General features: G+C 48.3%; 1 protein-coding gene across 1 annotated transcript; it reads left to right on the top strand.

Annotated features, from left to right (window-relative positions):
• Nucleotides 1-13,439: 13,439 nt before the first annotated feature.
• Nucleotides 13,440-20,737, top strand: LOC147985285 (uncharacterized). The gene is made up of 3 exons (XM_087541499.1): nucleotides 13,440-13,843; nucleotides 13,994-14,758; nucleotides 20,392-20,737. Exons 1-3 carry the CDS (start codon nucleotides 13,440-13,442, stop codon nucleotides 20,735-20,737), a joined length of 1,515 nt encoding a protein of 504 aa, XP_087397625.1.
• The last annotated feature ends 5,957 nt before the right edge of the window (nucleotides 20,738-26,694 follow it).

Here is a 26,694-nt window from a genome sequence, read left to right as displayed (position 1 = left end):
CAGTTGGGAAGCGCGCCGCGCTAGAAAAATCACACTAGACGTGGTATTCGGCACGCCGGATAATTACAAGTCCGAAGAAATTACATTCCAAGTGGCCCCGTTCAGCAGCGGATACCACGCTCTATTAGGGCGGGAGGCTTTTACAATCTTCCAAGCCATACCCCATTATGGGTACATAAAGCTCAAAATGCCCGGGCCCAACGGAATCATCACTCTTGTCAGTGATCCGGACATAGCACTCCGCGCCGAAAATAAGACAGCTGCACTGGCCCTTGAGGCACTATCCGAAGCCCTAGCGACCGAAGAACTAACTGCACTGCGCTCCACGGTGAACAGGGACGATGTGATACTCGATAAAAGATCCAAGTCCACCTCCTTTAAACCGGCGGACGAAATAGTCAAATTCCAAGTCCATCCAACGGACCCTACAAAAACAGCTTCCATCGGGGCACAATTAAACCCTGATGTCGATGCCGCACTGCGAGAATTCCTACGCGAGAACTGGGACATTTTTGCCTGGCACCCTTCAGACATGCCAGGAATCCCACGCAGGCTGGCCGAACACAGCCTGAATATCCTAAAAGGATTCAAGCCAGTCAAACAGGCTCTTCGACGTTTCTCCGAGCCTAAAAGACAAGCCATGGGAGAGGAACTAGCCAAGCTATTGGAGGCCGGATTCATCAGAGACATAAAACATCCAGATTGGCTAGCAAACCTGGTGATGGTACCAAAGAAGGACAAATCCTGGTGCTTGTGCGTCGATTTTAAGGACCTTAATAAGGCCTGCCCAAAGGATCCCTTCCCCCTCCCCCGCATCGATCAAATTATCGATGCTACCACAGGACACAATTCATTGTGTTTCCTCAACGCATACTCCGGCTACCATCAAATCAAAATGGCAGAGCCTGACCAAGCCGCAACGGCATTCATCACACCATACGACCCGTTCTGCTTCAACACAATACCCTTCAGGCTAAAAAATGCCGGTGCAACATATCAGCGCATGATTCAGACATGCCTGGCAAACCAGATCGGCAAAACAGTGGAGGCATACGTGGATGACATGGTCATTAAAAGCAAGCATGTCGAAACTCTAGTAGACGACTTGAGGGTCACACTCGATAACCTCCGAACATATGACATCAAGCTCAATCCGGAAAAATGCGTTTTCGGCGTACCAGCAGGAAAGCTCCTGGGATTCATTGTCTCCAGTAGAGGTATTGAAGCCAATCCAACCAAAATTCGAGCGTTGTCACAGTTGGCTACCCCAGCAGACCTCAAACAAACACAAAAATTAACTGGATGCGTGGCGGCTCTAAGCTGCTTTATCTCCCACCTGGGAGAAAAGGCATTACCCCTTTATCGCCTCCTCCGGCGCACCGAACACTTCGAGTGGACGGACGCCGCCACGGCCGGACTCAACGAAATAAAGGCCATATTGGAAACAAACCCAGTCTTGGCCGCGCCAAACATTGGCGAACCAATGCTATTATACATTGCGGCAACTCATCAAGTAGTAAGCGTAGTGCTTGTCGTTGAGCGAGAAGTGGACGGACACAAATTTCCCTTTCAAAAGCCGGTTTACTACGTGTCCACTGTCCTCACTCCATGCAAATCACGGTACCCGCATTATCAAAAGATAGTGTACGCGGTATTCATGGCATCCTGGAAGTCGTGACACTACTTTCAAGAGTGTTCGATAACGGTGGCCTCGGAAGTACCACTTAACGATATTATAAACAACCGTGACGCGACGGGCCGGATTGCCAAATGGGCCATTGAGCTCCTCCCGTTTGACATAACTTATAGGCCACGGCGAGCTATTAAATCGCAAGTTTTGGCCGACTTCATCGCTGAATGGACGGAAGCTGAACTCCCTAAAGAGTACGGCACATATTCAAACTGGATCATGCACTTCGACGTCTCCAAAATGTTGGTTGGTCTGGGGGCTGACGTCGTTTTGACATCCCCAACAGGAGACACCATTCAATACATACTACAGATAATGTATACGGACTCCAACAACGCAGCCGAATACGAGGCACTTCTACATGGTCTCCGGATGGTAGTATCCATGGGAATTCAACGCCTAGAGGTGCGCGGGGATTCAAACCTCGTGATATCCCAAATAAATGGAGACTTCGATGCCAAGGATCCAAAAATGTCCGCTTATCGCAATGCCGTCCTAAAAATGTCAGCTCGGTTCGAAGGGCTCGAATTTCACCATGTGGCCCAGGAAAACAATCAAGCGACGGATATCCTCGCCCGCATTGGCACCAAACGCGACGTGGTCCCTCCCAACATTTTTCTGGAAAGGCTTTTCAAGCCATCCGTAGCACGGGAAGGGGACACCGGTAACAACAGTCCGGACCCGACCAAAATACCCGATACCGAACTCTCTGACACAATCGGAGGCTCCGCCACCGAAATAACAACATCAGCCCACGAAATAATGGCCATTATTGCCCCGTGGACAGAACCATTCCTGGCCTACTTAACTAGACAGGAACTCCTGGAGGACCAAAATGAGGCACACTGCATAGTGCGGCGATCAAAGGCCTACATGGTCCACGAGGAAGAATTGTACAAAAAAAGCGCTACCGGAGTCCTTCAACGGTGCATCTCCCAAGAGGAAGGACAGAACCTTTTGGCAGAAATTCATGCCGGACTTGGTGGTCATCACGCTGCAGCCCGGGCTCTTGTGAGCAAGGCCTTCCGTACATGATTTTGTTGGCCAACGGCCCGGGCAGACGCACAGGACTTAGTCCAGCGTTGCGCCGGTTGCCAGCTCTTTGCAAATCAAAGCCATATGCCACCCATCGCCCTTCGAACAATCCCCATTACATGGCCCTTTGCGGTCTGGGGGCTTGACATGGTTGGACCCCTTAAAGGTGGAACCCACAAGAAAAAATACTTATTGGTCATGGTGGATAAATTCAGCAAATGGATAGAGGCCAAACCGGTTAAAACAGCCGAATTCGGACCGGTGATAGATTTCATATCCGGGGTTGTACATCGCTACGGCGTCCCCCACAGCATCATCACTGATAACGGCACGAACTTCACGGCCGACGAGGTAAAACTCTGGTGCAGCAAAATGGGCATCAAGCACGATTATGCTTCAGTCTACCACCCACAAACTAACGGTCAAGTAGAACGAGCAAATGGTCTTATAATGAGCGGCATTAAACCCAGACTAGTGCACTCCTTAACAGAGTCTGACATGCACTGGGTAGAGGAGCTCGACTCTGTACTATGGGGGCTGCGGACCACGCCGAATCGTAGTACCAGATACACACCATTTTTCATGGTGTACGGCGCAGAGGCAGTCCTGCCCTGTGACATAATTCATGACTCACCTCAAGTGCACATGTACGAAGAAAGAGAAGTCGAGCTCGATCGGCAGGACAGTCTGGACACCTTGGAGGAAGAGCGCGACGTGGCCAAAGCCCATTCCGCATTTTACCAGCAATAGGCTCGCAGATACCAAAGCAGAGAAGTACGAGCCAAAACTTATAGCATTGGCGAACTAGTTCTTCGGCTGCCGGATAAGAAAAAGAACAAGCTAGAGCCCAAATGGGAAGGTCCCTTCATCATCGACCAAGTTCTGACCGGCGGAGCGTACCGACTGCAGGATGCATTGACTAGTCGACTTGAGCCAAACCCATGGAACGCAACCAGACTCCAAAGATTCTACGCCTAGCACCGGACTTTATGTTAGTCCCCTTCCTTCGTCCATTTTATGCATATGCGTCATCTATCTTGTTTCCCTTTCTTTCTTTTATTCCTCTAGGCCTTCGAGGGTCACCTTGTGCCTCACTTGTACACAACAGATGTGCTAGCCGCACTCTCTACACCTGGGGGCTTCTTTCACAGAAGCTTAAATTATTTACCTGGGCATCACGCCCAACACATGCGTTATACTTCCGCATGTGCCTTTTTTCACCATTATATGCATCGATATGACTTAAGTTTTGGCCAAGCTAGGTTTCCTAGCTCTTGTATTTATGCCCTACGTTCCCGTTAATTCGGCTAGGGCATAAGGGGAGCACCTCTGCGATTGTTACCGCCGGGTCAGCCGGACGTGTACCTCGGACTGGGTGAAGCCGAAAGCTAGCGTTCTTAAGAGAATATTCGGTCGGTGAACAAAAGATGACTTTTATTTATTATCCATATCTGCCCCCAGATGTTTTTTCTACTCTTCTCGTCGCAGGCCGGACATGCACTTTAGGGCATGCCTACCCAGGGAAAAGAACCCTTAGCGGAACTATTCTCTCTGGAAGATGTTTCTTACTACCCATGTAATATAACATAACTAGTTGGGCACTTGTCTGATAAATCACTAATGACCCCTACGCCTGGTCTCCACTCATGCCCCGGTTCTTACATAACCGCGAGGGTATTCGGATACACTCCGGACTGTCGGGTCCTGAGGTTGAAGCGAAAAGGTCCACCACGACAAACGATCTACAATCCAGCTAGAAGGCATCATAGATGTCACTTTAAAATTACATAGTCAATTTGACTGGTTGAATTCCTCCTCAATGCCATCCAATAGGCTGTCTAGTCTACAGTCCTGTTGGGAATACTTTGCGGCCAATTCTACTTGGCCGTACACTAAATTCACAGGGATCTCCTTCCGTTAGGCCCCACAGGTCCGACTTCGGCCATGTGGTTCGGGCTAGCTTTCGTGTACCGTGTCTTCACCATTGCCCAAGCCTCCCTGGTGCCCTGACGGCAGGCCGATATCTTCCATAATCGGAAACGCCGCCGTGCTCCCTTAAGCTTTTCTGCAAGCTCTCCAAGGCCTTCGGGCATGGAGATGGACGGCCACAAGGCCTGTGCAATGCCTTGCATCACCTGCCGAACTCGTTCATGCAACTGTGCGAGCTCGGGAAGAAGATCACCTGTCGAACTAGGCATCTCCTCGGCAGGACGTCCTGTTAGCATACCTACAGACATAACTCTGTCAGCCAGCTTCCTCGCCGAACTATTTTTCAAAGTTCGTTCAACAACTTACTAAATATGCCGCGTCGAAGCCGCCGATTCTCCTTAACAGAGTCCGACAGTTGAACACGAACATCTTTTAGTTCCATGCCCAGCTTGGTGTTGGCATCTTGAAGATCATTCTTCTCCTGCCTCACCCTCGTTAGCACGCTCTCACCAGCCTTTAGATGGCGTATGAGCTGCTGCTTATCCGGATACACTCTAGCGTCATCTGCAATTTTATCGTCAGATTTGCATATAAAGCCGCACTCTAATATGATACTTATCATTTGACGGATATGTTACCAGCCGGGGTCTCCTTGGGATCCCCTGCGGTGGACAGTGCGGCCTGAAGTTGGGCTTTGCACTCTTCCAGCTCCTGGGACAGTTGAGTATTCTTTTCTATAAGAACCTACATAACAAATGATCCTTAAATCAGTTATCCTAACTGTTTCAAGTCTCAGGGGCTACTGATATATATAATCATCAAATTTTCTCACCCGTATGTCTTTTACATACTGCTCTGTGGCTCTGGCTAGACCATTTTGAGCGGCACGGAGGTGCGCATCTTCCGAGTTGAAGGCATCCAAAGCCTCTTGGGAGAAACAAGCGTCACGAAGAACAGTCCGGCGGCGCCTATGGTTCATGTCACTTTCCACCTCGGAATGGGTGGCGGACAGTCTATCCGTATCCTCTGTCGGAGGAGCACCCGGTGAACGCCTTGTACTCGTTCCCACCCCCGAGTCCGGCCTTGGAGCCTGGCTTGTGGAGGCGCGGTTGGTAGCCTCTCCGGGTATAGTCCGGCGAGCGCTCTTTCTCCTGAAAAGAAGGCCTGGGCATTAATACGCCTCTGTAAATAATGTCTTGCAATAAAGACGGCGCGCTATACCGCTGCGCCGGTGCCTCAATCCGGACTGCGGATCTTTTCAGCCTGCCTGGCCCAGCGGCCCCTTGTTGGTTAGTTGCCACAGGCTCGGCCTTCTGCCCTGAGGACCTCCCCTGCAAAACACGTCTGTTATACGGAAATAAAAGAGCACAAGGACGGATCCCTTGTTAAATGCTGGGACTTTGGTCTCAGCCACCTGTGAGGCTGGAACTAGCCCAGGGTAATTGGCCGTAATGGCCACCAAGGTATTGTCATTACTCCCTTGGTAAAATACCCCGTCGATCAGCTCCACGGATATGTCCGGATTCTCCTAGGAGGCCGGATCAAGGGATCGTCCAGGGTCCTCGGGCTGTGGAGGAGGGCTCGTTATCTCCTTTACTTCCTGGCGCAGCTCCTGAGATGAAATCGCTAGAATGAATACTTAAACTATGGGAATACGAAACGGATGGGCGAGAAAAAATCTCCGCTTACCCAGCTCGGAGGATTGTACATGGAGAATCCACCCTGCGGGTTGACATGGAGGAACTCCTCCTCTTCTCCCTTGTACAAAGTGGACAAGATCTTTGTCAAGTCCGCAGTCGATCCCGGCCCTTTGCGGCCGTGGCGGGTGGCGTCATCCTCCCCGTTGAAGTCCCACATGGGGTGGCCTCTATACTGGAGCGGCTGCACCCCCCGCATACTGCATATAGCCATGACCTCGATCATGGTCAATCCGGATCGAGCTAAAGAGCTTATCCGGCTCATCAGATAAAGAATGTCCCGGTCGTCTTCCTCCAGAGGCTCCGAGGACGCCAGCTCTGGCGCTTCTTCAAAGGGGCGTTGTCAAACTCAGGAAGGCCAATCCGAATAGGGTCCGGAAGGGGGACATCTTCTATATAAAACCATTCTGAAGGCCAGTCTTCGGACGTGTTCTTCGGGGTCCTGGATAGGTATCCGGTTCTAGCAATACGCCACACTTCGGCTCTGCCCACTTGGTATATTGATCCCTTCTTAGAATGGGGCACAAGGCAGAACAGCTTCTTCCACAAAGCGAAATGAGCCTCACAGCCCAAAAATAACTCGCCAAGGGCTACGAATCCCGCGATATGCAGCAGGGAGGCAGGCGTAAGGTTGTGCAGCTGGAGGCCATAGAACTCCAGAAGCCCCCGGAGAAACGGATGATTGGGAATCCGAGCCCTCGTACCAGATAAGGGACAAGGCATACCCGCTCTCCCTTGGAGGGATTGGGACGGCTCTCCGCTTGCTCTCCGCCATTATAGGTGGCAATCTCGGCTCGAACCGGGACCAGGTACGCTGGGGGAAGAAATCCCTTGTACTGAAGCATCACCAATTTGCTGTGCGGGATGGAACATCTCTCCCAATCTCCAGGCTTGGAACTAGGGGTGCGAGAGGAGGAGCTGCATCGACCGGCCATGGTGGAATGGATCTCTGTCGGGCACGCTCCGATGAAGACTCGGCAGGGGAGGATGATGTGATTTGGATCTGAATCCTCATCTTTTTAAATAGGCGGCTCATTTACATAGCGAGGGGGGTAAATGTGAAAACACCCTGGCTCTTCACATTCGCTCGACACATGGAAGGTAGCCATTATTGGGCGTATAAGCCAAGAAGTACAAACCATCACAAGGAACCGGACATTATTTCGACAGGTACACAAAATTTGAAGAGGAACCCGCCTTGCAATGCTGAAGATAATACTGCGCGCCGGACTCGTCGTCATTGAAGCCTGGTTCGGGGGCTACTGTGGGAGTCCTGGATTAGGGGTCTCCGGACAGCCGGACTATCTCCATTGGCCGGACTGTTAGACTATGAAGATACAAGATTGAAGACTTCGTCTCGTGTCCGGATGGGACTCTACTTGGCGTGGAAGGCAAGCTAGGCAATACGTATATGGATATCTCCTCCTTTGTAACCGACCTTGTGTAACCCTAACCCTCTCCGGTATCTATATAAACCGAAGGGTTTTAGTCCGTAGGACAACAATCTCAACATACAATCATACCATAGGCTAGCTTCTAGGGTTTAGCCTTTCTGATCTCGTGGTAGATCTACTCTTGTAACATCGATATCATCAATATCAATCGAGCAGGACGTAGGGTTTTACCTCCATCAAGAGGGCCCGAACCTGGGTAAAACTTCGTGTCCCTTGTGTCCTGTTACCATCTGGCCTAGACGCACAGTTCGGGACCCCCTACCCAAGATCCGCCGGTTTTGACACCGACAGGAAGCCACTTAGAATTGAGGAAGAAGAATAAAACTAACAAGGTACGGACAAGAACAAATACTTGGTGAGGATTACCCAATCCCAAACCATATAACCGCGGAAGAAGAACTAGAGCTACAAGAATTCCCACCTATGAAACTCCCGAACCTTTCCGGTTATGCAATCAGGTGTTGGGGATACAGGGGAAGCATAATATCTCACCCAAATCTAGCAAATCCTACATCCAGCTGTATCCATCCTTCAACACATAACCGAGAAACCTTCAGAAATCATTTAGCTCAACCTTTGAAAAGCATCCGTTATACAAGTTATGGCAATACTCCCGAACTCCCGCCCCAGTACTGGGTGGCGTCGAGGTTATCTCACCAACAACTGCATAAAAGAGATTTTTGATGTCGGCGAAACTCAGGTATTGCAGAATCTCCACGATAAAATTGTGACGACAACACCTCGGAGCTCAACTCCCCGGGACACTGCCACAACCCCTAAATGACAGGAGGCACCGAGAACAATGTTCTCATCACAAATTGATCGGAACGATTCCAAGATACGCGCGTGATCCTAAAAAAAATTTAGTGAATTTTGAGAAGAGAAGAGTCAAAACTCTACGTCAGGATGCCTTACCAGAGTGATGAAGGGACTGGGGAGTAAAAGGAATTCCTAACTCTTCGATATATAATTCCTAAATGACTCAAAATATTTTTCTAGACTCAACAACGCCAGCGATTCGATCAAGCACCGGGCTCCTAAGGTCGGGGAAGGCTCTGATTACCAACTTGTAACACCCTCGATGCGGCTATATCTCCTACGTGTCGAAGCACGACTTAGAGGCATAACCGTATTGAAAGCAATGTCGCAAGTAGGATAATCTTCACAACAACCCATGTAAATAAATAAAAGGGGAAAGGATACATAGTTGGCTTACACTCGCCACGTCACACAAATACATGAATAACATTACAATCATCCAATACACTCATGGTACGACTACGGCACCAAAATAAAGATCAACCCCCACATGCGACAAAGTCCCCGATCGCCCCAACTGGGCACCACTACTGATCATCTGGGAAAGACACATAGTAACGACGAGAGTCTTCATCGAACTCCCACTTGAGCTCAAGTGCATCGTCTGGAACGGTATCATCGGTCCCTGCATCTGGTTTGGAAGTAATCTGTGAGTCACGGGGACTCAGCAATCTCGCACCCTCGCGATCAAGATTATTTAAGCTTATAGGTAAGGTAAGATATGATGTGGAGCTGCAGCAAGCGACTAGCATATATGGTGGCTAACCTATTCGCAAAAGAGAGCGAGAAGAGAAGGCAAAGCACGGACGAACAACTATGATCAAGAAGTGATCCTAGAACATCCTATGTCAAGCATTACTTCAACACCGTGTTCACTTCCCGAACTCCGCCGAGAAGAGACCATCATGGTTACACACGCGGTTGATTCATTCTAATTAAGTTTCAGTTTATCAACAACCGGACATTAACAAATTCACATCTGCCCATAACCGCGGGCACGGCTTTCAAAAGTTCAAATCCCTGCAGGGGAGTCCCAACTTAGCCCATCACAAGCTCTCCCGGTCAACGAAGGATATTCCTTCTCCCAAGACAATCCAATCAGACTCGGCATCCCGGTTACAAGACATCCTCGACAATGGTAAAACAAGTCCAGCAACACCGCCCGAATGTGCCGACAAATCCCGATAGGAGCTGCACATATCTCGTTCTCAGGGCACACTCAGATGAGCGCTCCATACAACTAAAACCAAACCTCGAGTTTCCCCGAGGGGGCGTGATGCGGAGCATCCGACGATCATCCCCATGTACACTCGAGCCTACGCCATTGGACCTAAGGTGAACTCGCTCCTTTCCGAATCTTCCCTTTCCGCATGTAAGACATGGATGCTACTTCAAGCGCGGACCTTGTGCATACTCAGGTACACCTGAGGAGACCATGGAGAGCCCAAGGACCAAGGCCAAGCGTGCGCGGAAGCAAAGGAAGGAGAAGGAAGAAGAGATAGCTGCTACAGGCCCCGGACATCCGGCCCCAGCCCAGACATCCGGCCTGACCGCCAGAAATCCGGCGCCCATCACAGAAGGCACCCGAAGCTGAGCCCCGTCAGCCCGGACATCCGGCCCCATGCCCCGGACATCCGGCTCCTCCCGAAGCCCCAAAAATCCGGCCTCTTCGCCCGGACATCCGGCCCCGCCTATCTAGAGAGCACAGAACGCATCCACGCCAGCCCGGACATCCGGCCACCCTTGCCCGGACATCCGGCCCGTCATGAAGCCCCAGACATCCGGCCCGTCGCCCGGACATCTGGCCCCTCCTGCCTACGCGCAGTGTATCCGGGCCGAAAGCCCATGTACCCCTTCACCCCAACTTACACTAGCACTATATATAGACCCCCACCTCCTCCTAGTTAGGGTAGCAAAGGATTAGCTCATATTTTGTGTGAGAGCTTTGCTCATCCACTTGGTTACCTTCTCCTTGGAGATTCGAGCCTCCACCGGAGAAGATCCCCCAAGCGGATTCAAGACCTCCTCGCGGAGAAGAACATCAAGACCTCCTCACGAAGAAGAACCGGCTACCATTTGTATCATCCCTAGTTGTCCATGGACAGTGTATCGTTCTATGTATACGAGGATCTAGCGCATGTGTAACTTGTTCTTGTTGGTTGAGTGATTCTCTTGTGTTTCCCCTCATTTTCTCTCCCGTGTTCATCATTGGGATCCGCTCCTTTCGTGAAAGATCGGCCATCTAGGGTTCCACCCTACATCATCTTGGATAAGAGCTTAGGTTGATCACGATTTCGGAGCCTCCCCGTTGTGTTTTCTAGCCTAATTTTGTTGTGTTCTTCCCCAATTTCGAAAATCCCCACCAAAAATAGTCCCAAATTTTTTTGTGATTTGTTGGTGAGATGAAGTTTTGTTGGATTTGATCCATGGATTTGCTTGGTTTCGAGTGGATCTAGCATATCCCCAAGTTTCCCCACTTTCCATCCACGAAATCCTATCAATTTTGACCTTGAAATCATCAATTTCCGCCCTAAATCGAGTTCCTCGAGTTTCATCCTCGGATTTGGAGCCCGGACATCCGGCCCGAGCCCCGGACATCCGGCCGCCCCGGAAATCCGGCCATTAGCCCGGACATCCGGCTCCTAGAGCGCAATTCACGCGCGGTTTTGGACATCAGGTCCCGGATATCCGGCCCCGACCCCGGATGTCCGACCCCTGGCATTTCAGCCTCCCCCGTTTCACCGTTTTGTGCATAACTAATTCATCCGGAGTCCGTTTTTGACGTTCTTTAGCTCGTTTTGAAACTACTAACATCCCCCATACCATAAAAATACTACCACCACCATTTGACTCCATCAAATTTTTGGAACTTTGGCATCTTTGCCTAGGGCTTCCACCACATCCTCCGCATAACCACCACCGACTTCCGCAACCTAACCAATTTTGTTCCCCATCACATTTGAGGTTGTTTGAGTTGTGATTCGAGTCTCCTAAGGTGTTTAGGCTACTTAGGGATGGTTGCATCTTCATCAACCACCACCACCACCATAACTTCCGCATAGGCTTGCTCACCATACACTTCCACCATCCCAACTTAACCCGATTTTGTTCGTGTTGTGAGTTGTGTCTTGTAAGGTGTTTCGGCTACTTAGGGACCGTGCTTTCAACTCCGACACCGTGTATAGTACACCACCTTACCCTCCATTTCCGCATTGCGTACTCCACAATCCATCATTGCATTTCCGCAATCCCTTTGAGCTTATGCAACCACCATCGCATCCCGCTACCACCATTTGACATTTGAGATTTTGAGTTCACGGTTTTTCCGTTTCCTAAGGTGTTTCGGATACTTAGGGACGAGTCTCCATCATCTTGGTATCTCCATCAAGATCACCGCCACTCATCATCGCCAAGGACGGTAACCTCCATATCATCTCTGTATCGGGGTATCCCTCCATTGTATTTTCCCTTGAAATTGCATTGATAACCCCTAGCCCATTTTGCGTCACTTGCCTATCGAGACTAACCATTTGAGTATTGCCGGCAACGTTACTTGTGCACATTAGTGATCTACACCATACATTGCATACATACCATATCATATCGGTATCATATCATCCCTTGTGCCTCAAGTTTGTTCCCGCATATACACAATAGCTATCTTGGTTTGTGCATTTCGCAAAGTAGCCATACAAAAAAAGAGAATAAAGCTTTTAAGCAAAAGAGAAGAGCAAAGAAGCTTGTAAGCAAGTGCCATAGCATCATACCACATTGCATATAAGATTGTCATATCCGATCATCTTGGATCAAACACCGGGAACCATACATATATAGCATACTTGGGATAGAAGTTTATCCATTTTGCATATCATAGGTTGTGCACAAGTGTCGTATCCGCCTATAGAGCAATCGTGCTAGCGTCTCTCTTGAGTTGTGCAACACGAGCGTTTTCTGTGGACTCCACATTTTCTGCTCATTCCTTGGTTGCACGACCCCATCTATCTATCCGTGTGTGTGTTTCCGTGTGCCATTCATTGCTATTGGTCTACTTGTTTCACTTGCGAATTTGTGAATCTCTTTCAACATTATTGACTCTTGCTTACATTTTGCATCAAATTTTTGTGCCACTATCCTCACCGAGCTCCACCATAAGCCTTATTTGTGTAGGTGTGAGAAACCAACAAGAATTGGTACCAATTTTGCTATTTCCTTGTCCACATTGGAGTGATCATTAATCCACTTTCAACTTCGGTCAAGGTACATTTGGTATTCGTTCTTCTCTTTCTACCACTCACATTTTTCTCTTGGAGTGATGGATAGGCAAGGCATTTCATCTTCGGTCTTCCACAACAACGACGGCATGAACAATTACATCACTAAAGCGTCAATCTTCGATCTACAACGACAAATGCAAGGCGCACAATCAAGATTGCGAGAGCGCATCGAGAACCTCTCCATTGACATTCGCCACTCCGAAGCGAGGAAAAGGACTACATCGACAACAAGCTTTCCGCACAAAAGGAGGAGCAAGATGCAAGGATGGAGGAGATTCGGACCTTGTTGATCAACCGTTCTTCCCCTTCATCATCCTCAAGGCAGCGACATTCCAATCACAAGTCTTCGGAGCGCAAAAAGGATGCAAGCGCAAGTCGTCCACGTCCACATCTCCATGGCGACCACCATCATGTTCGTGATCCACATCGTCGTGAAGGGCAAGTCACCTCCAAGCATCATGTGCACGACGACGACGAACGACATCTACGAGCTCAAGTACGACAACGACACCATCATCATGAAGATGCTCAACACGCGCAAATGCACAAGTCCCTACAAGCTCTACTTCACGCCAAGGCCAAGCTTCAAGAGCACAAGAGAAGACCGCGCGACGAGCACCACCAAGACGGAGCTACGGCTACACCAACCACTTCGGCATCTTTGCCAAGTGTTCTCAAGGCATCTTTGCCTTTGGACGTAAGGCATCTTCGCCTACTTCCCGTGAGTTCGCCTACATCGACATCATCAAGTACAAGGCGACCACCTACAAGCGAGGGCAACACTTCCATCTTCCGAATCCCCTCAAGGAAGATGGCTGAACATGGGAATTTCCCTTCGGTCATGGAGACGAGCTATGAGGTGCCACATCATATGGGTCTCCAACAACAAGACAGCGACAAGAAGGTCGAGCAAGGGCCATCCCCTTCGACCACGGCGACGAGCACGAACCTCTTCAACAACATAAAGATGGCGCCCATATTGGACTCATACTCCGAGTCAAGCTACGATACCGCACATGAGACCTTATCTTTGGTCTTAGAGGAGAGTGATGATGTGCCATCTTCGGCCTTCATCCACGGCTACGACCATGACATGATTGCGCATGGAGACATTTGCACCAACATCTCTCCGACAACGACATGTGACGAGATGCCCCAATTGCCATGTGAGGAAAGCCACCAACACATGAGTGACATGAGTGACTCCACCATACGTGACATTGAGAGCATTTCCTATGAGAGGATGAGTGTGACCACCACTAGCCCCACACTTGAGAGCATGCCACACATCCTATGTGAGGTTGAGAGCCATTTGAGTGACTCCACCAACCATATGAGTGAGAGCATCCGAGAGGGAGTGAGTGAGCCACAACACTTAGTGAGTGAGGTAGTTGACACGGCATGTGAGGCCACTATGATTTCTAACGACCTAACCTCTACTCCGAGTGTGTTTTCTTCCTTGGTGCTAGGTCTCCTACATGATGACACGCCTATCCTCGACGAGTCCATACCTCCAATGGAGATGACGATGGCCATGGTGGAAGAAGATGCACACCCTACATGGTTCCATCAAGATGAAGATGACCACGACTTGGTCTTCGACACCTCACCTACAACACATGAGCGATGCTCCAAAGGTAACATAGGTGATGGTGCTTCTCTTGTCCCATTAGTGGACTATTTTACGAATGATTGCTTGCATGATGTTGACACACCTATACCCATGCTTCATGCTAGTGCGACTTCTTCATGTCATGACTTACCTATTTATGATGAATATGATGACGAGCATGTCGAGTTGCCTAGTTGTGATGCTATGCTCCATAGGATATCATGTGAAAATTCTTTTGGTCACATCATGTTTGACAATCCATTAACCTTGTCATATGCTATGAGTGAGATATCCCATATTGCATCATTTCAATCTCAACATAGTAACTATGCATGCCCCGTTACAATAAATCCCATTTGCACTTATGGCATAGATGACGAGATGATGGTCATTGGCTTTTGTTTCTCTTGCGATGACATTGCCATGCTTCCTTTACATGATTTGCGCAATTCATCTACTATGCCATGCCATGATCACATAGAACCAACTATGCATTGTTTTGGATGTTGTAAATATTCTCCATGTGATGTTTCCATTAATTCTCATGAGGAGACCCCCATAGCTTCCTCATACATATTAGGAGATTTTGATGCATTCCAAACTTTGCATGTTTGCCATGATTGCTTGCACCGTATGCATTCCATGAATAACAATGCTCTACATATTTCTTGTGATGCATTACACAATTTGGGTCTCCATTATGCTATACATAACAACAAACCTATCATGATGGATGACATGTTTCTATATCATGCATCACATTTATTCGAGCATTGGATATTTTGTGCTAACCAACACAAGCACGTGCGCATCATGATGCATGATGTGTACATCTACCACGCACACACAATTTTCCCTTTGTCTTTGTTTTGTGTAGGTACTCACGTATACTCGTCAACCTCTCAATCCCAAGAGTTGACGAAACGAGCTCTTGAGAGAAACGACACTTCGGGATCCCGTGGACTATCCTTACCACCGTTCTCTTCGCGCAACGACTAAGCGCATCTTTTCTACTTGTCTCTCACACGGCTATGGGCTATTTACCACTTGTCACCTTATGCCCATTCTATCGTGTTCACTTTGCATGTTATGCCTCTTTACATGATTTTGCCATGCAATTGTGACCCTTGCTTGCACTTACATGTGATTCACCATTCTACTACTTCTATGTTTATTGGCATGCTTGGTGGAGATCCTTGTTGCTATTGCCATGTTTATCATGTGCCCCATGCTATTGATGCTATTTTGCTCATATCTTGCCTTTATGCTTGCGATATGTTATGTGCATTATTCATGACCATTATTTGCACACATGACATGCTTGCCGTGATTCCTCCTAGTATGTTGCATCTTCGCACTACTAGCTTGCTTGACTTGATCACTATGATTGATTGCTTTGTTGCATCACCCATGTTCCATTCTTACTCGCTTTCTTGGGTTGATGACATATATGCTCATGCCTCTCACATGATATATCTTGATCATTGTCTCTTGTGTCCATTAGTTGCATCTCTCACATCTCCTTGTATTGAGTGCCAACTTGCTATGCTTATTGATCATGGAGACTTGGACATATTACTTGTGATGCATGCTTGCTTGTTTAAGCCTATTGTCTTTGGTTGTAGTTGCATCATATGCTTTCATACCATACCACACCTTGCCCTTTCTTATGATAAGAATGATGAAAACACTTGTTGGGTATCTCGCTCCTCGAATGATAGGTCTCGCATTTGCGCTAACCTCATTTGTTTTTCCGAGTGTTTGTCATGTTCTTTCATTTTGAAGGATTCAAAAGGAGGTACAATCACGAGACATATTGGTTATGTGAAGGTGTACATGATGTGCAACACCAACATTTTGGACATCCTCATAAAGGTGAACTCATTCCCTTTGAGCCCTCTTCACATAGGAATATTGGATGGGTCATTCTTTCATTGTTGTTTCCTTCTTCTTGTCTACATGATACATATATTGGATGGAGGACCGACATTGGAGATGGACCCTATGGACTTTCAAGTTGAGGAGTGCCACGACATAGAGCTATGGTACAACACCACCCATGACAAATTTGCACCCTATGCATGGATTGACTCACATTATGCTTGTCTTATTGCATCTATTTCCATGTCATCCATGATATATGAGCTTGTGCACTTCCTTAAGAAAATTTGTTGTGATCTTTCTTGATGGCATATTCATACATCATGATAATATTGCTCACCATCAATTGCATGATAACATAATCATATTGAGCATCCAATGCCATATTCATGCTATTGATAAACCATCTCACTATGACATCTTTTTGCACCGTGGTTGCATTCATCATATTCACAACACATTTGTGTGCACAATGAATGCTTTTGCTCCCATGAATGCTTTAGATCTCATTCCATATCATCTTGCTAAGATTCATGTGCTTTGTCATGAACAATCTTGCCTCATGGACTCATTTCTACGTGATGGACACTTTGTGTGCGCTAACCATTGTATTTCCGAGTGTCGCTTGTGTTTGCTCTTTTTGCATGTATACCACTCCGGAGACACCTTGGAGTACTTGGATTGCGCAATGTCTTCCACTTCGTCCTACTACAAGTTCGTCAACGACAACCGTTTCCATGGTGATGAGGATTTCGATCCAAGGTCGGATCTTTCCCAAGGGAGGGGAGATGATGCGGAGCATCCGACGATCATCCCCATGTACACTCGAGCCTACGCCATTGGACCTAAGGTGAACTCGCTCCTTTCCGAATCTTCCCTTTCCGCATGTAAGACATGGATGCTACTTCAAGCGCGGACCTTGTGCATACTCGGGTACACCCGAGGAGACCATGGAGAGCCCAAGGACCAAGGCCAAGCGTGCGCGGAAGCAAAGGAAGGAGAAGGAAGAAGAGACAGCTGCTACAGGCCCCGGACATCCGGCCCCAGCCCGGACATCCGGACCAGCCCGGACATCCGGCCCGACCCCCAAAAATCTGGCGCCCATCACAGAAGGCACCCGAAGCTGAGCCCCGTCAGCCCGGACATCCGACCCCATGCCCCGTACATCCGGCTCCTCCCGAAGCCCCGGATATCCGGCCTCTTCGCCCGAACATCCGGCCCCGCCTATCCAGAGAGCATAGAACGCATCCACGCCAGCCCGGACATCCGGCCGCCCCTGCCCGGACATCCGGCCCGTCATGAAGCCCCGGACATCCGGCCCGTCGCCCGGACATCCGGCCCCTCCTGCCTACGCGCAGTGTATCCGGGCCGAAAGCCCATGTACCCCTTCACCCCAACTTACACTAGCACTATATATAGACCCCCACCTCCTCGTAGTTAGGGTTAGCAAAGGATTAGCTCATATTTTGTGTGAGAGCTTTGCTCATCCACTTGGTTACCTTCTCCTTGGAGATTCGAGCCTCCACCGGAGAAGATCCCCCAAGCGTATTCAAGACCTCCTCGCGGAGAAGAACATCAAGACCTCCTCACGGAGAAGAACCGGCTACCATTTGTATCGTTCCTAGTTGTCCGTGGACCGTGTATCGTTCTATGTATACGAGGATCTAGCGCATGTGTAACTTGTTCTTGTTGGTTGAGTGATTTTCTTGTGTTTCCCCTCGTTTTCTCTCTCGTGTTCATCGTTGGGATCCGCTCCTTTCGTGAAAGATCGACCATCTAGGGTTCCACCCTACATCAGGGCGCTGCACAGGGCTCTAATTTGGACCAACACTCAGAGGAGCACTGGCCCAGGGGGGGGTTAAATAAAGATGACCCTCGGGCTCCGGAAACCCAAGGGAAAAAGAGGCTAGGTGCCAAATGGTAAAACCAAGGTTGGGCATTGCTGGAGGAGTTTTATTCAAGGCGAACTGTCAAGGGGTTCCCATTATAACCCAACCGTGTAAGGAACGCAAAATCCGGGAACATAACACCGATATGACGGAAACTAGGGCGGCAAGAGTGGAAAAAAACACTAGGCAAAAGGCCGAGCCTTCCACCCATTACCAAGTATATAGATGCATTAAGATAAACAAGATAATATGGTGATATCCCAACAATAAACAATGTTCCAACAAGGAACGATCTCCAATCTTCACCTGCAACTAGCAACACTATAAGAGGGGCTGAGCAAAGCAGTAACATAGCCAAACAACGGTTTGCTAGGACATGGTGGGTTAGAGGTTTGACATGGCAATTTGGGAGGCATGATAAGCAAGTGGTAGGTATCGTATCATAGGCATAGCACAAGAGCGAGCATCTAGCAAGCAAAGATAGAAGTGATTTCGAGGGTATGGTCATCTTGCCTGCAAAGTTGTCAGAGTTGACTTGATCCTCGTAAGCAAACTCAACGGGCTCCTCGTTCACGAACTCGTCTCCCGGCTCTACCCAAACAAGAACAACGAGCAAACAGAACACAATCAACAACGTGCAATGCTGAAACAACATGATGCAAACATGGTATGATATGCGGGATGCGGTATGTGATGCATATGCAAGATTTGACAAGGAATGATTGAACCTGGCCTCAACCTAGAAATCCAAGAGTCCCACTGGAAAGTTGAGGTGATTTCGGTTGAAATCGATATAAAGATCACCGGAATCGAATGCATGGTTTGGAAATGGCAAGCAAAACAAATATGGCACCGGTCTGCAATAATCAGCAAGTGACCAACTAAATGCATCAAGGTAAATATGTTACAGCACTCAAACATGGCAACAAAATACATGACAGGGATCCACTCATGAAGCGTGACAAAATATGAACACTGAGCTATGGCTAATTCATCCATTAACAGGTTCAAACAAGCATGGCAAAAGAGCAAATGATAACAGGTTTCAGACTTCGTGAAATTAACACAAGTCTGGAATTTATCATCAGGAAGCACACTTTAGAGCATGAAAACTACATGCTACAAGAACTTAACATGGCAAAGAAAGGCATGGAATGAAGCTACTCAAAGCACTTAACAAAAGTCCCTTAGTGACCTTGAGCCAAAAGGGATCAGAAAATACAATTACAATCATGTGAACATGGCAAAAACATAAACAGATTCAGACTTTGTGAAAAACTGGAGCATGTAAAACAGTTAACGAGTAGACATGTTTACGAGCTCGATGCACTCACTACAGAGCATGGCATGACAAACTAAGCATACACCCATCAAGAAGACATAGCATAGAAGCTATACATGGCAAGAACAACAACATAGCATGCAGGGATCAATAGCAACATCCTCGGCAAAATCGCTAAACATGTCAACAATCTGCCAGGATCATTTTATAGCAAAAGTAGAGCTCGATTGACTCAAGCTAGGGTGCTCCATAATTGCAAAAAAAGACATGGATGGATAGAGCACCACAATATTAACAAAACATCCTTACTGATCATCCTCAAAAGAGGCACGGATCACTAGGAAACAACATGAACATATGGCATAACAACAAAATCAGGACAAGGACTTAGTGAAATTCTAAGTCCCTGAAATCAGCATTACCGATTATGCTAATTTGCAAGCTTGTGCTAGTCACCACAAATATCACAAAAATACATGGCAAGCACCTCTGTAAAGATGACATGGCATATAACAAAACACATGTAGAGCTCAGGATCATATCATGTACACATTAATCATGGCAAAAATGACAAAATGCCATTTGCTGAAACAGATCTGATAAATTCACCACATAGCCCTCTTCCAATAGCATTTCGGGCATCAAGATGAGCTCAAATGAAAATGATGCAGTAAGATGAAATGATGTACTCGTCGAGACGAACAGTTTGTTATGCTACACGCACGAATCTGAGCTACGGATGCAGAGTTATGGCATGTCAAAGATAGCAAGAAAATTAGGGTTTCGGGGGATAAAAGTCAACCGTCTCCAGATCTGAGATCTACTGTAGCACGAGCACTGTAGCAGCACGGATGCCGAGGTTCGCCGGGGTCGTCTGTTCGCCGGAGTTCGTCGCGGGGATGAGGGAGAAGGCCGGCGAGGATGGCGGCGACCGGACGGCGAGGATGGCGGCGGCGGCGGCGGAGAACGGCGTCGGCGGGGCGGCACACGGTGGCGGTGAAGCTCGCCGGCGAGACGGCGGCCGGCGACTGCGGGGCGGCGCGCAGTGGCGGAGAGGGCGGCGGCGGGCGCCTCGGGCGGCCGGACGCGAGGAAGGCACGGGCGGCGACTTCGGGCCCGATCGACGGCGGGAGGGCCGCGCGCGGGCCAGGCGGGACGGTGTAACACCCCGGTAGTCAAGCTACAGTAATCACACACTGATGGTGCCTGGTCATCGTAATTAATTTGCTTAACCTCACTATGATCGAAACCGAATTCAATTCCAAATATTAAAATAAAGTAAAAATAATATTTATTCCAACAACAAAACAAAATTGTTCAAATTATTCTATAATTCGCTCTGATTAGTTATCATGTAGAAACTAACTCCTTTTGACTCATAAATAAATTCCAAGCAAATTAATAAATGTCCAACAACAAATAAAATGACCTTCTCAGAATAAACAATTACTTATTTAACTCCAGTTGCCTCCAAACATTGTGGGTATGCTCAAAATAATACCTAGTATTTATGTGACAAATTTCATCTACAACAAAATTCATTTAGTTCGAACTTCAAACAGAAACAGAGGAGAAATGCAAAACAGTAGTAGAATAAGAAGATTGGATATGGCACTGTGCACTTTGGCCCATTTAGCAACAGGAGCTAGGCCAGCCCAATTCCCCCTCTCCTTCTAAACTCTGTTCGCTGAACAGAGGCGTGAGAGCCATCCACGGCTATGGCCGTGCCTTGGCATGCGTGGCGGCCATCCATGCCTCCCCTCGACCTATAAGGCGTCCTCCCGTAACCCTAGCCCTCTCTCATCCGGTTCCCCCGTTTCCCCATCGCGCCCCCTCCCCATCTGCTCGAAATCGAGCTCAAAGGCTCGTGCGGTGACCGTGCTCGTCGTCACTGTTGCCGTGGCCACCGCCGTCGCCGTCGCAGGAGAAGGAGTCCAGGAGATCCGCCGCTGTCAGCTTCGTCCGTCCCGGGCACCAGCTCAAGCCAGAGTGGCCCGTGCACACACCCTCGTCGTCATCTTCGTCACGTACATCGCCGACCGTCGTCGTCGATTTCCACCGCTTCGGTCAACCCCCAGCCTCCTCGATCGCGCCCCCGAGCTCCCTGTGAGCTCCTCTCCCGGATCCCCTCTCCCCCTGCTTCGATCTGTCGCCGTTGAGGCCGTCCCCGCGCTCGGCCGCCATGGCCGGAGCTCGCTCCGCGCGCTCGCCCGCCCCTGCCTATCCCGGCCACACTCCGAGCCGCCCACACGCGTGCTCGCAAGCCCTGCATCACGCCCTTGCCTCGCCCCTGCGTGCGTGCGCGTGCGCGCCTGCACCTGCTGCTGCAACTTGCTCGACGTACTGCCGGCGCTGCCGCTGTCTGTTGCTGGCGCTGCCGCTGTAGGGCTGCGACGTGTTGATCTTTTGAGGCCGGGCATGACCCAGGAAAGTGTGTCCGGCTAAATGGGATCGAGCGTGTTGGATTATGTGGTGCACCCCTGCAGGGAAGTTAATCTATTCGAATAGCCATGATCTTCGGTAACAGGACGACTTGGAGCTGTACCTTGACCTTATGACAACTAGAACCGGATACTTAATAAAACACACCCTTCCAAGTGCCAGATACAACCGGTGATCGCTCTCTAACAGGGCGACGAGGAGAGGATCGCCGGGTAGGATTATGCTATGAGATGCTACTTGGAGGACTTTAGTCTATTCTCTTCTACATGCTGCAAGACGGAGGCTGCCAGAAGCGTAGTCTTCGACAGGATTAGCTATCCCTCTCTTATTCTGGCATTCTGTAGTTCAGTCCACCGATATGGCCCCTTTACACATATACCCATGCATATGTAGTGTAGCTCCTTGCTTGCGAGTACTTTGGATGAGTACTCACGGTTGCTTTGCTCCCTCTTTTCCCCCTTTCTATACTCGATTGCCGCGACTAGACGTTGGAGCCCAGGAGCCAGACGCCACCGTCGACGACTACTACTACTACTACTACTACTCGGGAGGTGCCTACTACTACGTGCAGCCCGCTGACGACGACCAGGAGTAGTTTAGGAGGATCTCAGGCAGGAGGCCTGCGCCTCTTTTGATCTGTATCCCAGTTTGTGCTAGCCTTCTTAAGGCAAACTTGTTTAACTTATGTTTGTACTCAGATATTGTTGCTTCCGCTGACTCGTCTATGATCGAGCTCTTGTATTCGAGCCCTCGAGGCCCCTGGCTTGTAATATGATGCTTGTATGACTTATTTTATTTGTAGAGTTGTGTTGTGATATCTTTCCGTGAGTCCCTGATATTGATCGTACACGTTTGCGTGTATGATTAGTGTACGATTGAATCGGGGGCGTCACAGCCGGTGCGGGCGAGGCGGCGAAGTGGCGCCTGCACGGGCCACGTGGCAGCTTCCGGTAGGCGGTGGCGCTGATGTCCGGCACGCCCGGACGTTGTCCGGCGCGCTGCGGGGAAAAAGCTAGGGTTAGGGGGAAGGAGACCCGGGATTTCATGAGGGGATCTATTTTTATAGGTAGGAGGAGCTAGGAAGCTCCAAATGGAGTGCAGTTTGCGGCCACGTGATCGTGATCGAACGCTCTAGACGATAGGAGAGGTTTATGTGGGGTTTGGGCCAAATTGGAGAGGTGTTGGGCTGCAACACACACGAGGCCTTTTCGGTCCCTCGGTTAACCGTTGGAGTATCAAACGAAGTCCAAATGGCACGAAACTTGACAGGCGGTCTACCGGTGGTAAACCAAGGCTGCATGGCAAGTCTCGGTCCAATCCGGAAATGTTTAACCCCCACACACGAAAAGAGGTAGAAAGGGGCACCGGAGGACATAGGAGCACCGGAATGCAAAACGGACAACGGGGAAAATGCTCGGATGCATGAGACGAACACGTATGCAAATGCAATGCACATGATGACACGATATGAGATGCATGGCCAAGACAACAACACACGAAGACAAAAACCCGACAACGACGAAATGAAATAACTTAGTGCCGGAAACGGCAAGAGTTGGGATACATATAAGGTAAATTACATCTGGGGTGTTACAGGTCTTGTCCATCACATCATTCTCCTAATGATGTGATCCCGTTAATCAAATGACAACACATGTCTATGGTTAGGAAACTTAACCATCTTTGATCAACGAGCTAGTCTAGTAGAGGCTTACTAGGGACATGGTGTTTTGTCTATGTATCCACACATGTATCAAGTTTTCTGTTAATAAAATTCTAGCATGAATAGTAAACATTTATCATGATATAAGGAAATATAAATAACAACTTTATTATTGCCTCGAGGGCATATTTCCTCCAGACTTTACCCCAGAACCATGAATGAAGTCGGGTTGGCCCTGATGGGTACCCGCGAGAGAATTGTGAAGTCGGGTTTATCGTGAGTGTACCCGCGAGTTGATGTGTAGTCGGGTTGATATGGAGGATACCCACGAGTTGTCCACGTGGCGCGGCCGGGCATTCTTCACGCGGTCGGGCATTCTTAGCCCTTGCTACAAGTCTGTGAGACGGGGCGACGACACCACATATCATGGATCATTGATCATTACCGCGCGCTCCCAAGACACTAACGGTTTGGATATGTGATCCGAGTGGGCCTCTGACCTTTTTCGCACCACCACCACACGGGAATAAGTATGGGCACTCTACATCGTATGTATCTGCCAAAAGCTCTTCGGGCATCAGCGATGGAGCGGCGCGTGCCCGAGTGGCCCACGTAAGCACTTGTCTTGTATAAGGAGGTTGCCATGACTGACACCGGCCTCCCTCACAACATGCAGGAGTGCAAAGTGCGATGGGCCCAAGAACCCTGCGCGGTTAGGATGTAGACCGGCATGCTGGCCTCTCTACTGAGCCTAGGTAGGACTACCACTAGTACGCGTCGGTGCTATACAAATGGTTTTTAACCCCTTTCTGCGATGGCGTTCGGAACCGTCGCCAAGTGAGTGACGGTGATAGGGGGTCCTTCCCACACGACCCAGAAACCGTCGAGGATATGCCCTCCTGGCACACACGCTCGGCAAAATGAGGTCGTGTGTGACCGGCGAGCGCTGAAATATGGTTATACGTACAGTAGTGCTAAAAAAAATACAATTATACAGGGGAAATCGTTTCCGGTCATAAGTACATCCCACATAGTCAGTCCCCGCTAAACGTTTCTGTTCGTATGATCATCCCACATAGTCCCTCCAAGGAAAATGTTTCCCTTCACAGGTACATCACACACAAATTTCCCTGTTAAATCGTGTGTGGTAGCGTTGCCATTGCACACGATATTAACAATTTTATCATTTGCGTTATTGAATGCATCACACACGGCGCATAGAAGAAACTGTGTGGCAAAGGCTGTCCATCACACACCGTTTTTATGTGGTAAACGTTTGCGCAAGGTGGTCTAACGCAAACAGTTTTCAAGAGGATGTCGTGTGTGCTGTGGATATTGATCGCACACGTAGTGGATCCTAGAAACGTGTCTGATCTCCACGTCCATCGCAGACGTTTCGCTTTCACAAACCGTCTCTAGTGTAATCCGTAATTAATCCCTAATTTAAAAATCACATGTTTTGAATTTGAATGTAGGCAATCACTTATTTCATATCCAACCATGTTTATTACAAATATAGGTTCAACCACGAATGCATAATTCGATGCACATGTACATACACTAAAGAACTATAGAAGCACCAAGTAAAGAATGATGAACCATAGTTGTACTAAAGACTGTAAAGAGAGAGGCAAAAGACATTATGGTCGCTGGAGAAGGTGAAGCAGAATGCCCATATTGTGCCCTCCTCCATGCGTAATGCGCGCATGACTCTAGGCCAACCCCTTGTGATGGCTGCCCGTCCATCCTTCACTATCTTCATTACGACTTCTCGATGCTCATTGTAGTCTGGATGAAATACTTTTACCTTCATTGCGTGTCCTCCAATCATGTACTTTGCGAGGTAATCTTGAGTGAACTGCTTCGGGAACCACTGCGAAGGAAAAGGATTTAGACATTGTTGTCTAACAACTCATTATGGGCAGTAAAAAGAGAAGGCTGCAGAGTTTGTAGTTACCATCCAACAGCTCACTGTTGTGTTGGATAGAGCATAAACAAATAATTTTCTTGCCACCATTCGTATCTTTTTGCTAATAATCCTTACAGGTTTACTCACTTGATGCTTGTTCATGAATATCTCATTGCCCCATACGCAAAAAGGGTCGATGCGTGGATCCTTGCCAAGGGCATATGTACCTACAAGCAACAAGTCAATATTATAAGCTAACAAGTGTCCAAGCCTAGATATATATGCACTACATTATGGAACGACGAGGGGAGTACAAGCTGAGGGATGAAGCTAACCTCAGCGGAAAATGGTGGCCACTCCCGTTGTTGTCCTGCATAAGTAGTGGAAAGGCATGATAAGTATAGCAACCTTAACATCAAACAAATATAGCAAAGGTAAACAATATCATCTCTAAATGATAGCTTGAATGTGTTGGTTTCAGCATGCTGTTAAAGCAGATATAAAATGGAAGGCAATGTTACCTACAGCAGGCTTAACAACCATCAAATATTGCAATTCAAACTGGTATTGTTGAAAATGAATAGAACAAAGGTATTGCTGAAACATAACACTGGATAAATGTGTAAAACTAAAATAAAGGGCATGTGTTAACTACACCAGGCATAACTGGAACCAAATATAGCCGTTCAAACTGGTATTGATGCAGTCGAGCAGCACAATTCCGACTTGCACATAATGAACAAGACATTATGAATGGCTGAAATAAACAAGGCATAAATGATCAGTATAACAACCAAATATAGCCATTGAAAACTGGACAGTCTCACTGCAACCAACCTAACAAGAAAATGCAGATAAATAGGGCATATGCTTGAAAATTGGATAAATGCTCACTGCAACCAACCTAACAAGCAGATACAGATAAACAAGGCATCTGCTTGAAAACTAGACGAATGCTAAAAAAAGCGACCTAACAACCAAATACAGATAAACAAGGCATCTGCTTGATAAATCGACAAATGCTCACTGCAACCAAACTAAGAACCAAATACATATAAACAAGGCATCTGCTCGATAATTGAAAAAATGCTCACTGCAACCAACCTAACAACCAAATA

The sequence above is a fragment of the Triticum urartu genome, chromosome 2A (genome assembly GCF_056163025.1).
Source record: "Triticum urartu cultivar PI428250 chromosome 2A, HENAU_Tu73, whole genome shotgun sequence".
NCBI classification, from domain to species: domain Eukaryota; kingdom Viridiplantae; phylum Streptophyta; class Magnoliopsida; order Poales; family Poaceae; genus Triticum; species Triticum urartu.
The sequence above is the reverse complement of the archived record's forward strand: the minus strand, read 5'-3'. Positions and strand labels throughout refer to the sequence as shown.

Bases quoted from the DNA above. Each gene is read 5' to 3' on its own strand.
- LOC147985285 (XM_087541499.1), top strand. From the start codon at position 13,440: ATGCACAAGTCCCTACAAGCTCTACTTCACGCCAAGGCCAAGCTTCAA. The intron at 13,844-13,993 runs GAACCTCTTCAA...CGACCATGACAT, and splicing joins TCGACCACGGCGACGAGCAC to GATTGCGCATGGAGACATTT. The intron at 14,759-20,391 runs GTTTGACAATCC...GATCTACTGTAG, and splicing joins AATTCTTTTGGTCACATCAT to CACGAGCACTGTAGCAGCAC.